Here is a 13,152-nt window from a genome sequence, read left to right as displayed (position 1 = left end):
AAATCACAATGAGTGGTATTCCTCATTTTTCTGCTATGATACACTTTAATTCTGAATGTAAATTTAAAGTGTGTAAGTGTGACCTTAGTTGTAGTTATATAAATTCACCATTATTTAACTTGACAATTATGCAGAACAGAAAATACATGAAACAATTTGTATTTTATTTTGTTGCCAACACATGGTTAAACCAATGATTAAATGTGATACTAAAATGTGACAGTTTGATGTCAAAATATGGTACACATGTTTTGACATCACCATGAAAAGAAGGTTACACAAGTATTTCAATTGTCAATATTAAAAACAAATCTAGAGAAATAAAAATTAAATGTCCTTAGTTTAAGTGAAGAACATGATCTCAATAGAAATGCTCTTCTTATTTGTTTATGTTGCTGTGAAGATTTGCAGGTATCGTGTGTTTTAAAAACCAAGTTAGAGCAGCGACGGTAAAAAAGCACCACCGAGGGCGTCACTTCCTCAAACGATGAAGACAGAAACAGGAACTGAGTCACAATCAGCTGGGCCCAGAGTCGTGAGTGGCTGAAGGGGGTTTGGTGTTATTGACTCTTGACTCAGGCACCATCATCAAGGACAAATCATTTCCAGGTGGCGAACGACTTAACAAGCGAGAAGTTCAAGATGGATCCTTTGTCAAGAGCTGAGGGAACTTTCTGGGCCGTCTGGGTGAGCGCCTCATGTTAACACTTGCTGGGATCAGGATTCAAACTTTGTTTGTCATTTTTAACTTTGTGTTTCCTCAGTGACTCATAACTCTTAGAAATGATTTGAACAAACGACATCAGTGCTTCTCTGCTCGGAAATAGACGTACTTAAACCACATCCTTAATTGTGCTCCTCCCAACATTGTTTATTGTTATTGCACAAACTTCCTGGGAAAATGTTTGTCTCTGCGTCTACAGCAATTATTTCTGGCCTCTGTTGATACTATGAGCTTCAGTATTTGTATTGTGCAGGTACTTTTGAAGTGTCTGCAGTGGTCAGTACCTACTTAAAGTGTTGAAATGAGGTACAAATTCTCTATTAAAATCCACAGGCAGACATTTTAACTTCTATTGCCTTTACTTCTATCTATCAGTTCCTCTCTAACCTTAGCCTTTATTCTTTAACACACTTAAGAAAACCTTTACAGACTTAATTCTGAATAATAAACATCCAAGGATTTGTTTCTGTGCTACACCGGTCATTCTATTTTGAAACTAAATGCACAATGTGGGTCAAAAATGGAATTTCAGCAAATAATTATTCCAAAAATTTTATATTTCTACCAAATAGTAAAAAAAAACAACCTTTAAAACAAACAAAAACATTTTCTGAGAAACACAATCATGATCTTTGAGAACACACACCTATCTTTTGGTTAAAAATTTCCCAACTAGCGGAGCGGATACAGGATTCGAATGTTGGGCCATCAATGGCAATAACAAATGAATCTTTAATGAGATTAATTTGTTTTTTGAAAATTTTAAATCAAAATACAATATCCCTTCAAAAAATTTTCTCAAATGCATGCATCTATGTATTTGTTTACTATAGCAAAGAATCATCCCAAAGGATTTTTGCAGACTTGGATTCTAAATTTGAATGAACAGTTTTCAGAGGATGAATAAATGAATGCATGTACCTTAGTCCAAACTAAAAAATCCTATTCTATATTGCTTCAATACAAATGGTTAACCAGACACCTGCAAAATAAAAATAAAATTCCACATTCCAACCATAAGGGGTCATTGTTTCATTGCATGTGTGCAAAACAAAGCATTGTTTTTATTGGAAATCGGTTGTTGAAGTCAGCAGTGATAGATCCTAAATTGTGTTTTTCAATATTTATCCTGCCACCATTGTTTTTTCTAATATTAATTTCTAAAAGTTTTGTTCCAGCAACAAAAACACATCTCTGCTAACTTGTGCTTGTGGGTTTACTTTTTAAAACCACAACTTCGCCTTTCCTGTTCGTGTGACTAAGTAAAGTTTCGATTGTTAGTGACGCCAAATGTGCATGTTAAATGGACATAACCAAAGGGGTATGTCATGATGTTAATCTGGTGAAACGGGAAACATTTCACAAACCTTTTTCAGAAGAGGAAGTCAACTCTAGATGCTTTTGTTTGTATTATAAGTCATGATAGCAATATAAAAACCCATGCCCATAGTTTTTGGTGAAGCTTCAACTGATAAATCTAAATTGCTGTTTTGCATCATCTGAAGTGCCTTTCTAAATCTACTGCCGTTTCATGAGTTTCACAGAAAATATAAAACTATAATGTAAAAATAGCACGTAACATTACTGTTTATGTCTGAAGCAAAGTGTGCTAAATTTGCTATAGTTTTTTTCTTTGCATATATAATAAGTATTTTTTTATTCTTATTTTCAATATTGCATCACTTTGGTTTCAGCCTATAATGCATGTCAATAACGTAGGAATAACAGGATACATTGTCATCATCATCTGACAGGTAGTTTCCCATTATTCTCTGGCACTTTTGAGTCCCTTAATAAACCACAACAATGCTTTATTTTAATATTCTGCATTAAATCACGTTGGACCCTTTAATGAGATTTAACGTGCTTATTAATTTTTGTATTTGAATTTATCTCTAAACTTATTCCATCTGTGTTTTGTTCTGAATCCCATTAGTGTCTTTGGTAAAACATGCTTAAAAAAAGTTGTGGCATTCCAGACAAAAAGCATCAAATATGCATGTGTGACAGAAATATGATCACTTATTTTCATTCATTAACAGCCTTTCCACTGAATTAACATCAGACAACATAACATCAAAAAAAAAATTTGAGTTAATTACTAAAATAAAGTATTGATGTTTTTGCTGTTTTTAATTGTTCTTTCTGTTCTTAGTACTATGTGTCCGGAGCTGTGAGCAGATTCCTGAGGCCAGATTCCTCTAACGCAGTGAGCGATGATCCAAGCCAAGAATCTGAACATGACAGTGAAGGGTTTTCTGAATGTGAAGATGCTGTCAGAGGAGCTGACGATGAAACCGAAAACTCAGCAAGACAGAGAGAAAGTGATCAGCAGCAGACTCTGCTGTCTGCAGAATTTGAGACGAGTCAGACGTCACTAACCACTCAACCAGAAAGTGTTGATGCAGGTCCGCTACTTTCAGATTCCAAAAGAATGAAACAAGACGTCACTGTGAAGGATCAGACCGTCTCTAAGGACAGTGGGAGGAAAGACCCGGAAAAAAACGAACCAGAAACCAGTGAAGTCAGTCCTGCGTGCGATGACAAATTAGTTGAACAAAATTTCCAATGCCATAAAATCAACTGGGAGGTAAAGGAATCACAGTTCACGCTGTGCTCAGACACTTTGAGCCACTCTGATGATGATGATGATGATGAAACGCTTATTCCAGAATCAAATGTAGAAAAGACAAATGAGAAAGTTGCTCATCAGAAAGAGGATGAAATCTGCCTGGAAGTCAACAAAGAGGAGCTCAATATCGAGACATCAAGAACAGGGTTGAACCTGCTTGCTGTGACACAGCAGGTCGATGATAGTCAGTCTGCAGTCCTGAAAAGTAATGTCGACTTCAATGGCAACAGCAGTGGGGTTGACGCCAGAAAGTCTGATCCGTATCCAGATGTTTTATTAAAAGTGGACAAAGTGAAAGAGGCCGACAAAGAAGGTAATCTAGAAAATGCACACATGATCATGGCAATACCAGTAATCCCTGAAGGTGAGCCTGGACAGGAAGTTGTTCCAGAGCTTGACAATACCCCCACAGGCCTGCTTGAAGGCCATTTGATCGAGTCCCAGGAGTTAAATGCCACAACGTATGAGGGGACACTTCCTGCGAACAACAATGAGTCTGGGCTAAATGAAAACACCACACAATGGTTCTTGGAAGCCGGGGATGATAGCAAGGAAATCCAGTTACCAGAAGAGGTGGAGAACCATCAGAATAGTAGCAACATTAGATCGGAGTGTTTATTTGCAGAAGACATGATCCACGGAGCAGTCCCAACCTTTGATCGCTCCTGCGGTGGCAGCATGCATGCCACGATCATCCCCAGTGAGATATTGGATGGTCCAAAGAAGATGACGACGACACATGAACTTATCACAAAGGAATCTGAAGGAATTGAACACGTTTTGGAGACATTTGAAAAGGCCAACAAGACAGAAGAAGAAGATGATGATGATGATGAGTTCCCTTCCATTAAGTCTGGAGATTTAAGCCTGCAAGATGACATGACTGGATATCTAGTTGAGGTACAACCAGGATGCATGATAATGAATGTTGTAGGTTTTCAAAGTGCAGGAACAGAGTTGGAAGGAATCAACTGGGTTCACTCTCAGGAATGTGCAGAAGATGGAGGAAGCGAAATGTTCATGGAAACAGCAGGACTCCTGTCACCGAGAGAGGTTGAGCCGTTAACAAACGCAGAACCGCCAACGAACCTTACACCAGAAGATCCGTCAGACACACCAGAGTTGAACAACTGGCTGTTGAAAGACACCGAGGACACTTATTGTGCGGTGGAAAATGGAACACCTCACTCTGCTTCAACGATTTGTGCAGAAACATGTGCCGCAATGCTGAAAAATAAAGTGTGGACCGATGAAGAGATCGAAGACCTGTGGAGTTCTGCTGCCTTATCAGAGGAGCCCGACTCTGAGATGTGCCCAAGAATAATGCAATCAATTGAAGAAATGTGTGAGATTCAAATTGAGGAACCAACCGCATCTATATCTGGGGCTGAAGGTTCTTCCATGTCTGAGTCATGCCTTCAGCACTTTGAAGTGAAGGAAACTACTGGTTCAGTCGACGCCCCAGAGATATCATCTCAACGTGAGGAGGATGAATATGGGATTGAAACTCCGCTTGAGGTCAGCATTTCTACTCTTTAATAAGCCACACATATTGTCGCATAATAAATAATACATGCAATCTCAGGTAGATGGTGTTGCTCTGGACTTTGTTGCACAAAAATCCAGAATTTCTGTGAAAAACCGTAACGTGAGGCCACCAACAGACCCTCGATCCCTTATAAACAAGCCGTCTGTGACCTCCTCCGTTGAAGGAAGGGACACAGCAATGAGAGGAAAGGCACTGAAAATAAAACTTCCAGGTGAGGTTATTATTGTATATTCAATATACATGTGTTGTATAATAATTTTTGATTTAAATATCTGTTTTAAAGGACTTGGAGTTGGACTTCAGGGGTTTCATACAGACAAACGGACAGTGACGGATGATGATGATGATGATGATGATGCCTCTGTTACTCTGTCACAGGTGTGTGTAATAGATTAACCAGGCTTCTGCTTATACGCCCAGCTCTTGAATAAGCTCATCATTCAAATTCATCCATATAAATTCTCAACCTACTGTTTGAGTTGCCTTTCAACCCTCTGTCTTTATATATATATATATATATATATATATATATATATATATATATATATATATATATATATATATACACTGTCACTAAGGACTGGTACTTTTACTTGATTAAATGCTTATTCAAGCGCTTTAGGGTTAATGTGTAATTGGACATGCAGTCAACTCTACTTAAATTGTATGATCTCAGGAAATTGTACAATACATGTATATGATTAGTGTAAGTATAAACTGTTAGAAAATGTGCTCATCAGTATTTTCATTAAAAGTGTTTGAGGTTGTAACAATAAATTGCACCAAATGTATGCATGTGTCCTGTTCGCTCATATATTTAGTGTCACATTTGGTCTCGGCTTTGAGCTAACACTTCAATGCAATATCTCCAGGGCACTGTGAATGAAGACCATGACAGCAGGAAGGGGAGCCATTATACCCCCAGATGGATGCCACCAGCACAACCAAGGTCAAATGTTTTTCTTTTAACCATATGTCATGGTGATGTTCAAGGTTAATAAAAATGATTTTGGTTTCAGATTTGGAAATCCTCTCATGTCGGAGCTCAAGAGCAAACTCAAGAAAACCGATGAGTGAAAACCTAAATTGTAATATCTGGGAGTAGGTTTTTTTATTGTTTTTTTTAAGCGTGATTGTCATTCAAGTGTCATTAAGACTATTTCAACCCATCATTTACACACCTCTTCTTCCGTCTGCCTGTGTGGTGACAGAAATCTACAATATACCTATCAACAAAATGACTATTGTGAGCACATTCACTTAATTATTCACTGTAAATACCTTCCACAAGCACAAGGAACTTATCCTTAACTGATTGACTTTCTCACTTATATCACCTGAGCTACTTTTGAGTTTTCTGTTCACACTTTGTAACTCTGTTATACTTTTCCCATGTTGATTTTTGATAAGTCTACATAATGTTTGTATATAATATAATAAAAATAAATAAATAATAAAAAACATGATTAATCACCTGATTTTCGGCATTCATTTTTGATATTTCCATCAAAGCTTTTACTCAGAAAATGCATTGAAGGAAGTGTATAGTTTCCAACCTGTTTACGATTTGGACTGTGGTGTAAACTGCACTTTATATTCTTATTTATACTTTATGTTGTTTGGATTGTATATACTTTCTATGTTCTTTTGATTTGTATTTGTATGCAAGTCATTTTTATTTGTATAGTGCTTTTCCAGACCAGGGTCACAAAGCGCTTAAACAATCAAAACAATATTCAATAAAGTATATATTTTAAAGATCAAGATAAAACTGATAACACAACAGGAGTTCCAGAAAATCAAGGAAAAGCCTGAACAAATAAAAACGTCTTAAGATGTTTCTTGAAGGAGTCAGTAGACTCCATCAAGCGCAAAGAGAGAGGAAGATTGTTCCGAAGCTATGTGTGCACATTCTTATTCTGTTGGCTCCTGGAATCTCAATTCCCCAAATTATTTTTTTTTTCACGTGTTTAATAAAGTTATCTTCATCCAGCTATTTATGTTTTTTTCTTTCACGTGTGCTTGTTATTAGTATTCCTGTACGCTAGAGGGCGGTGCAGTAAAGCCGCAGTGAGTTTTGAGTTTACGTATGAACCAGCTCTCTGCTGTGATTGGTGGACGAGAAGCGACCACTGACTTTCAAACCCAAGAGGCGTTTAGCTTCGTCCTTCTGACAGGATATTATTTTGGTTCATGAGCCACTATTAAGAGTAGGATTTACATTCGATTCTTAGGAGAAATACGATTCTGGAAGATTTATCAACGGGCACAAAAGTCGTGCTCGCTTATTTCGTGCGGTGAGTGACTTGACGCTAACTTTATCAAACGGTTAGCTGTTTGTTTTACTCTTCTGTCGTGTAAAAGTTATTAAAAGACGGTGATATATCACTGATATGTTTAAAAAAAAAGTTAACTGACTGTATAACTGTTTAAGTCACTGAACTAAAACGTCGAGGTCTACTTTTTATGGATAAATTGCTTACTATGACATATTTGCCGTTCAAGCACCAGTCTGACACAATACAATTGAACATGTGCAGATATACAGATACATACAGATATATAAGTGTCCTACATTGATCGGTCTTCTTGTTGATCCAGAAAAGCTCAGCGTGGTTGCAGGTATTTGGTTTCAACCTGAACAGTTTTATCGACTGAATCCTTCTGCACCATTTTTACTGTGTTCTTTATTTAAAAAAAAAAACATGCAACAGATAAATACATGCTTCAAAGTAATATTTCAATCTTAAGCATTACATTCGATTTGACACCTGACATTTGATATTTACAGTAGTCTTTAATACATTTCCACGACATACGATTTGTAATGTTTGAATTTCTTTTCCACAGGCTTCACTTTCTCACCCTGAATGACTTTAAAGCCTGAGATGAGGTGAATTGGACCCACAAAAAAAATAACTTGAAGGAAGACGACACTTAAAGATGTCTAACAAAGCATCAACCAAGACCTCTTTTATTCAGGACAGTAATGAAGTTGATGAACACCAAGAGAATATTCCACCTGACTTAACTGTTGTTTCATCGGAAAAGGCTGAATATTTACAACACAGAATGGAGAAACTCCAGTCTGGCTCACATTCTTTTGCGGTTCCACCACCACATGGTGATGTAAGCAAGCAGAAATCACGTTTCACTCCCTTTCATAACCGATTTGCAAGTTGTTTTACAATGTTGCAAAGGCCAGTCAGCAGAACCAATGCGCTGGATGAGGAGTTCTTTCCAGACATTACTCTTATGGATGTGACATGTGATTCATCAATGCAGCTTTCTGGTGTTAATTTCCCGCAGACTCCTCTCTCTTCCAGGAAAATCCGTGTACAGGAGCAAGTTGTTGATGTTAATCTTAACAACATGAGTCCAACTCTTACCCAAAATATAGAAGTAACTTGTCCACCCTTGTCTGGTGAGACTCTACAATTCCTTGAGACTTCACAGGACTTTTCAGAAGAACCCAGTTTCAAGAAAAGTAGACTTACGTTAGAGCAAACAACCGCAGGAGAGGAGAGGGAGGATGCAAGTCAAAATTCAGTTAAAGAATTGTCCACTACTCTAACTGGCAATCTTACGCAAGACATCGCCTCATTCACTGAATCAGTTGTGCAAAACGGAGTTGACTTATCTATGGGAAATGATCACGAAGACGGTAGGATTTCTTTAGGGTCTAACAAAAGACAAACGGCAAATACAACTTCATTAGTTAGTGGACATCCTGCTAATGTTACTCATGACTTGAATCCATGCAATGACTCGTCTCCTCTATGTAACGCATCACATAACGGAAGTCTTAAAAATGTAACCCTTGATCTCCATTCTGAACAACTGGAGACGTCATATCCTAATGAGCACAGCACCAAAGAAGAAGACAGTCAGATGGGCGAGGTTCCTAGAGGGTTACAGACACCACATGTCAAGAGTCATTGTCCAGTAAACACCACATTTACCAGCATTCAGCCAGCCGAACAAAATGCCTCAGTAAATTTAAGTGCCACGACTGAAATTCAACCTCCTCACAATATGACTGTAGACCTTACCCCAGAGACTAGTGAGAACATCACAAATCAGAAGACCATCAATCTTACTCATTCAATCCATGAGACTCCCCTTGATGATCTTAATCCCCAAAATAGAACTATGGATTTACATGAGCCTAGTGTTGAGCATGAAGATGCTTTCGTCAACAAACCTATGACGGTCTCTACAGCAACTGCACAGCATCATCAAAGGAACACAACTCTGGATCTTACGAAAGATGTTGCTGATGGAACATTTCAAAGTAACAGTAACTCAGCCAACACTTCTTTGATAAACAGTGAGCCGGCTTGCCTGAAAAATCAAACCATGGATTTAACAACCAACTGCGGAGCACAAACCACAGAAATTGAAGCTAAATCTCTCAACATCTGTACCTCAATCCTAAGTAAAACTGAGCAGATGAGCCCTCAGAGTGTTGCTGGACAGACGTTTGACAGTGACGTTTTGAATCCCTTCTCTGATGCAGATGCTTCCTCTTCTGTTTCCTCTAAATCTGAGAAGCTCTGCACTCATGACATGCCACTGGATGTTTCTCCACCAACTGTTTGCAATCTTCCCAATGAATCTGAAGATGCAGCAACCACTGCTCCATTGAACTTGACTCCAAACATCCCAGCTGAAGCTGAGCTTTCGTCTCTGAGAAAAAAGACACAGGATCCTCTAATCCTAAATGTTTCCAGCGTCACTTTTGAATGTGAAGATCCAGCTGAGGCAGTTGTTAACAATACTTCCATCCAGAGCAGGGGTGACAGCAGTGCCTGCCTACAGAATAGAACATTGGATGTGCTACCAACAAATGTCAACACTTCCAACATGAATAATGAGGCTGGAGTTGACTCGACAAAAGCAAATGGTTTATGTGAAGCTCAAGCTGCAATTGAAAGTCAAGCACAGTTTGCAAGTCAAGCTTGTCCAGAAAATGAATCGCCTTCAAAGATAACCAGCCCTGTAGCAACAGATTCTCGGAACAATGGATTTGACAGCAAAACCTCTGTCGAGACAACCTTGCAAGAGGCCAACCCATGCAATAAGCACCAACTATCTAATGACAGGAATTCCCCTCAGACTAGCGTTGACTTGTCAAGTAGCCCTAAAAGCAAAGATGGTAACACTTGCAAGTGTGCCACCCAAACTGAGTCAAGTGTATCGGCAGTTCAAACAGAAGCGTTTCCTCCGGCTCAGAGCAAAACAAATGATACTTTAATTAAAAACGTGGCATCTGAAGATGATCAAAGTCAGAAGAATCCATCAAACCAGAGTCTCTCTGACTCCCTGGGCCTTCAAACCTCAGAAACATTCAAGGCTAATGCGTTCAATTTAGATGACAGTCTGGACATGAAGTCAGGCTACATGTTCACTTCAACTCCGATGGTGGATTGTAAAACTTTTAATTTCACTAACATGAAAGAAGAGAAGAGATCTTTAGCGTCACAGAAAAAACTGTACGGCGAGTGTCCCAGTAGGCCTGCTGGTCCGACCACTTCGGAGACCGCCTCTAATATTGTCTCTGACCGGAAAACATTTCTGGCCAAGCCCACTGCTAAATCCTCCTGGTCTCTTCCAAAATCTCGGCTTACTAAACTCCAACCAGGGTCAGTACTTCCACGTCGTACTGACTCACTGATGTCACATCTGCCCATGACAAGACAGAGAACTCTAGTCAAAGTTTTGAGTGCTCCAATGATGTCTGAGGCTTCACAGGAGGTAGGCTTGTAAATATCACCCGTTTCTATCACAATTTTTTAATTATTTTGTGTGTCCTAAGGTTGCAGGTAAATCCGGCTTCTACAATCTCCGCTCCACAGTCACTGGTAAGATATTTATTTCTTACTTATATTTTGTTTGCCTTTGACAACGAAGAATGCATAAATGAGCAGGAAAGTTGAACAAAATGCAACATTTTTGTTCAACTGAAAGAAATGTTGTGTAGTATTTACTTTGAATTTAAATGTGCTTGAAATTTGTATATTATTGGACCTAAGTTGTATTTAAAGTAAAAGCCTGTGATTGCAATATCTATGCATTTGGCCAACTAATGAATGTTGGGTACGTTTCTTTGTTCAATTGTATCACCACTCCTCTTCATGACACCAGGATTCAAACTTCCAAACTCTGGACTGCAAAAGCCTCAATTCAGCTGCATTGCGTCCGGGATCCAGAGAGTGGGACTCGATCTGAGACCCTTATCAGCCAGAAATAATGCCACTGCTCAAAGCACAGAGAAACCTACCGATTCAGCTGGTGAGTAAAATAACAACAGCAAATGGTAGGATACAAATAAACTATTCCCAAGGCAATCTCTGGAGTATAATTATCATGTCTTAAAATTGTATTTTGTACAAAAAGGTTCTGTCGCTCCGAAGACCGCAGTAACAAAGAAACATCCTTTTGCCCGAGGGGAAAATCTGCCAACTGCCAAGAAAATAAAGACCGGTAGGATTTTTAATTTCATAGAAGCTTGATAGGATCTTAAGATGAGGTTTTCCCCCAAAAAAGTTTAAAACATGCCTATTTTGTTGACTTAAATGGATCCAAAAAAATAAGGGGTAAATACACAACATTGACATAACGAGTGTGTTGATGAAATGTGTAATCTTGTTTCTGTGTGGATCCCCCAGATTTTTCCAATAGTTTAGAAGCCTCAGCGTCCGCCTCTGATGTGGTAAACAAAGTTAAAATGCCGAGGCAGCTGTCAACACTGCAGAGGCCTGTGCCCGCTAAAAAGGACGGTGAGTTAAGAGCAAGACATTGTTCAGTATCGACCTTCAGCACTGTCATGAATGTGCTCCGACGATAAATATATATATTTATATTTATGAATGGATTTCTGTTGTCCTTATGCCCTTTAACTTTGTATGTTCAGATGCACCAGTTCATGATAAAAGTACTGCATCTCAGGACCAAACCAGCAGGATCAAATCCCTGAAGCCTCCCACTGCTCCACGAATGTTACCGACAAAAACGTCTGGCCATGGTTAGTTGGTTTAGAAAAAATAGTAATAATAATAATAAATTCCCTTTATTGGAAAAACTTGATTTATCAAGAATAAATGTATGGCGCTCTATTACTTGTACTAAGTTCACAACTGTCGATTGATGATTTATTGTTTAAGTGATGTAAAGGAACACAAAGCTTGAGATTGATCTCAAGCTTTGTGTTCCTGTGTGAATCCTCAAAGTGGGAACAAATTGTTGATGTCTGTCTAACCCAAGGAAAATATTGCTGTGATAATTACAAGAATAATACTTTAAATAATTGTTTTGATTCTTGCAGTGTGTAGCAACTGTGTCGCATCAGAACAGAAGCTCAAAGCACTCACAGAAGAAGTACAAAGACTTAAAGCAGGTATAACATTTCCCTCCATCAAGGAACCTTTGCTCATTTAGAAAACATTTTTGAAAACTTTATTTCTCTGCCCTCCAAACTGAACTTTCAATTTACTGGACCGTCTTAAAAGATGGACCACGCCTACCTTTTTAAATGTTAGTGTGACCACAACTCCTGCACTTTGTTTGTCAAGTTGTACTCTTGTATTTGTTTATTTTGCAGTAATTGCTTTGCTGTTATTTAACTATGATGTGTCAAAGTGTCAGGTCACCCTTGCAAAAGAGATCTTGAGCTCAATGGGTCTCTTTAGCTGGTTAAAGGTTAAATGCAAGTGTTATCTTTCCATATAGAAAGTTCCTAGTTGGTGATTTTAATAAATGTATTCATATCTTATTGCTTTTTGTTAGTTTATTTTAATTTTAACTGTGTTTAAGATGAGCATTCACCTGAATAATTTAGCATATCATTTGTTGTCTTGTCTTTCAGAGCTCTCGAAGTACAAGAAAAGAGAATAGCGCTGAAGTCACGAACACCATATTAATAATTTATTTTAATTGTTGACAATTGTAATCTCAAACTGTGAATAATAAAGTCATAACATGTTCACTACCTTGAAAGTTTCATTATTTGAATAAATGTAAATATGCTGTTAATGTGCACTTTTGTATGTTGGATTTTCCATATTTATTCAGCATCAGAAATTGCTTTTGTTTGTTTTTTCCCTGCATCCAGACTATAATCGGTCAGATCTGTCAGTTACCTGTTGATAAATGCAAGAATGTTTGGATAACTATTTGATATTTTTCTTCTCTGGCAACCTTGAAATATTGATGGGAGAATATAATATTGATATGACATCTGGTTGA

The 13,152-nt window shown here is 38.1% G+C and overlaps 2 protein-coding genes across 3 annotated transcripts; both read left to right on the top strand.

Annotated features, from left to right (window-relative positions):
• The first annotated feature begins 545 nt into the window (after window positions 1–545).
• LOC148077493 (uncharacterized) lies at window positions 546–6,383 on the top strand. The gene is made up of 6 exons (XM_087794154.1): window positions 546–687; window positions 2,880–4,874; window positions 4,942–5,116; window positions 5,189–5,283; window positions 5,778–5,854; window positions 5,925–6,383. Exons 1-6 carry the CDS (start codon window positions 643–645, stop codon window positions 5,980–5,982), a joined length of 2,445 nt encoding a protein of 814 aa, XP_087650280.1. The 5' UTR covers window positions 546–642; the 3' UTR covers window positions 5,983–6,383.
• Window positions 6,384–6,513: 130 nt separating this feature from the next.
• LOC148077492 (uncharacterized) lies at window positions 6,514–12,892 on the top strand. 2 transcript variants are annotated; one of them, XM_087794150.1, is made up of 9 exons: window positions 6,514–7,202; window positions 7,756–10,662; window positions 10,724–10,769; window positions 11,053–11,199; window positions 11,305–11,391; window positions 11,577–11,687; window positions 11,822–11,932; window positions 12,233–12,304; window positions 12,773–12,892. In XM_087794150.1, the coding sequence occupies exons 2-9, from the start codon at window positions 7,849–7,851 to the stop codon at window positions 12,799–12,801; spliced, it is 3,417 nt and encodes a 1,138-aa protein (XP_087650276.1). In that variant the 5' UTR covers window positions 6,514–7,202; window positions 7,756–7,848; the 3' UTR covers window positions 12,802–12,892. The 2 variants fall into 2 exon arrangements, with proteins under 2 accessions (XP_087650276.1, XP_087650279.1); XM_087794153.1 differs by having other exon boundaries at window positions 6,514–7,233.
• Window positions 12,893–13,152: the final 260 nt, after the last annotated feature.

This window comes from Callionymus lyra, chromosome 6 (assembly GCF_982586985.1).
Source record: "Callionymus lyra chromosome 6, fCalLyr1.hap1.1, whole genome shotgun sequence".
Taxonomy (NCBI): Eukaryota; Metazoa; Chordata; class Actinopteri; order Syngnathiformes; family Callionymidae; genus Callionymus; species Callionymus lyra.
The sequence above is the reverse complement of the archived record's forward strand: the minus strand, read 5'-3'. Positions and strand labels throughout refer to the sequence as shown.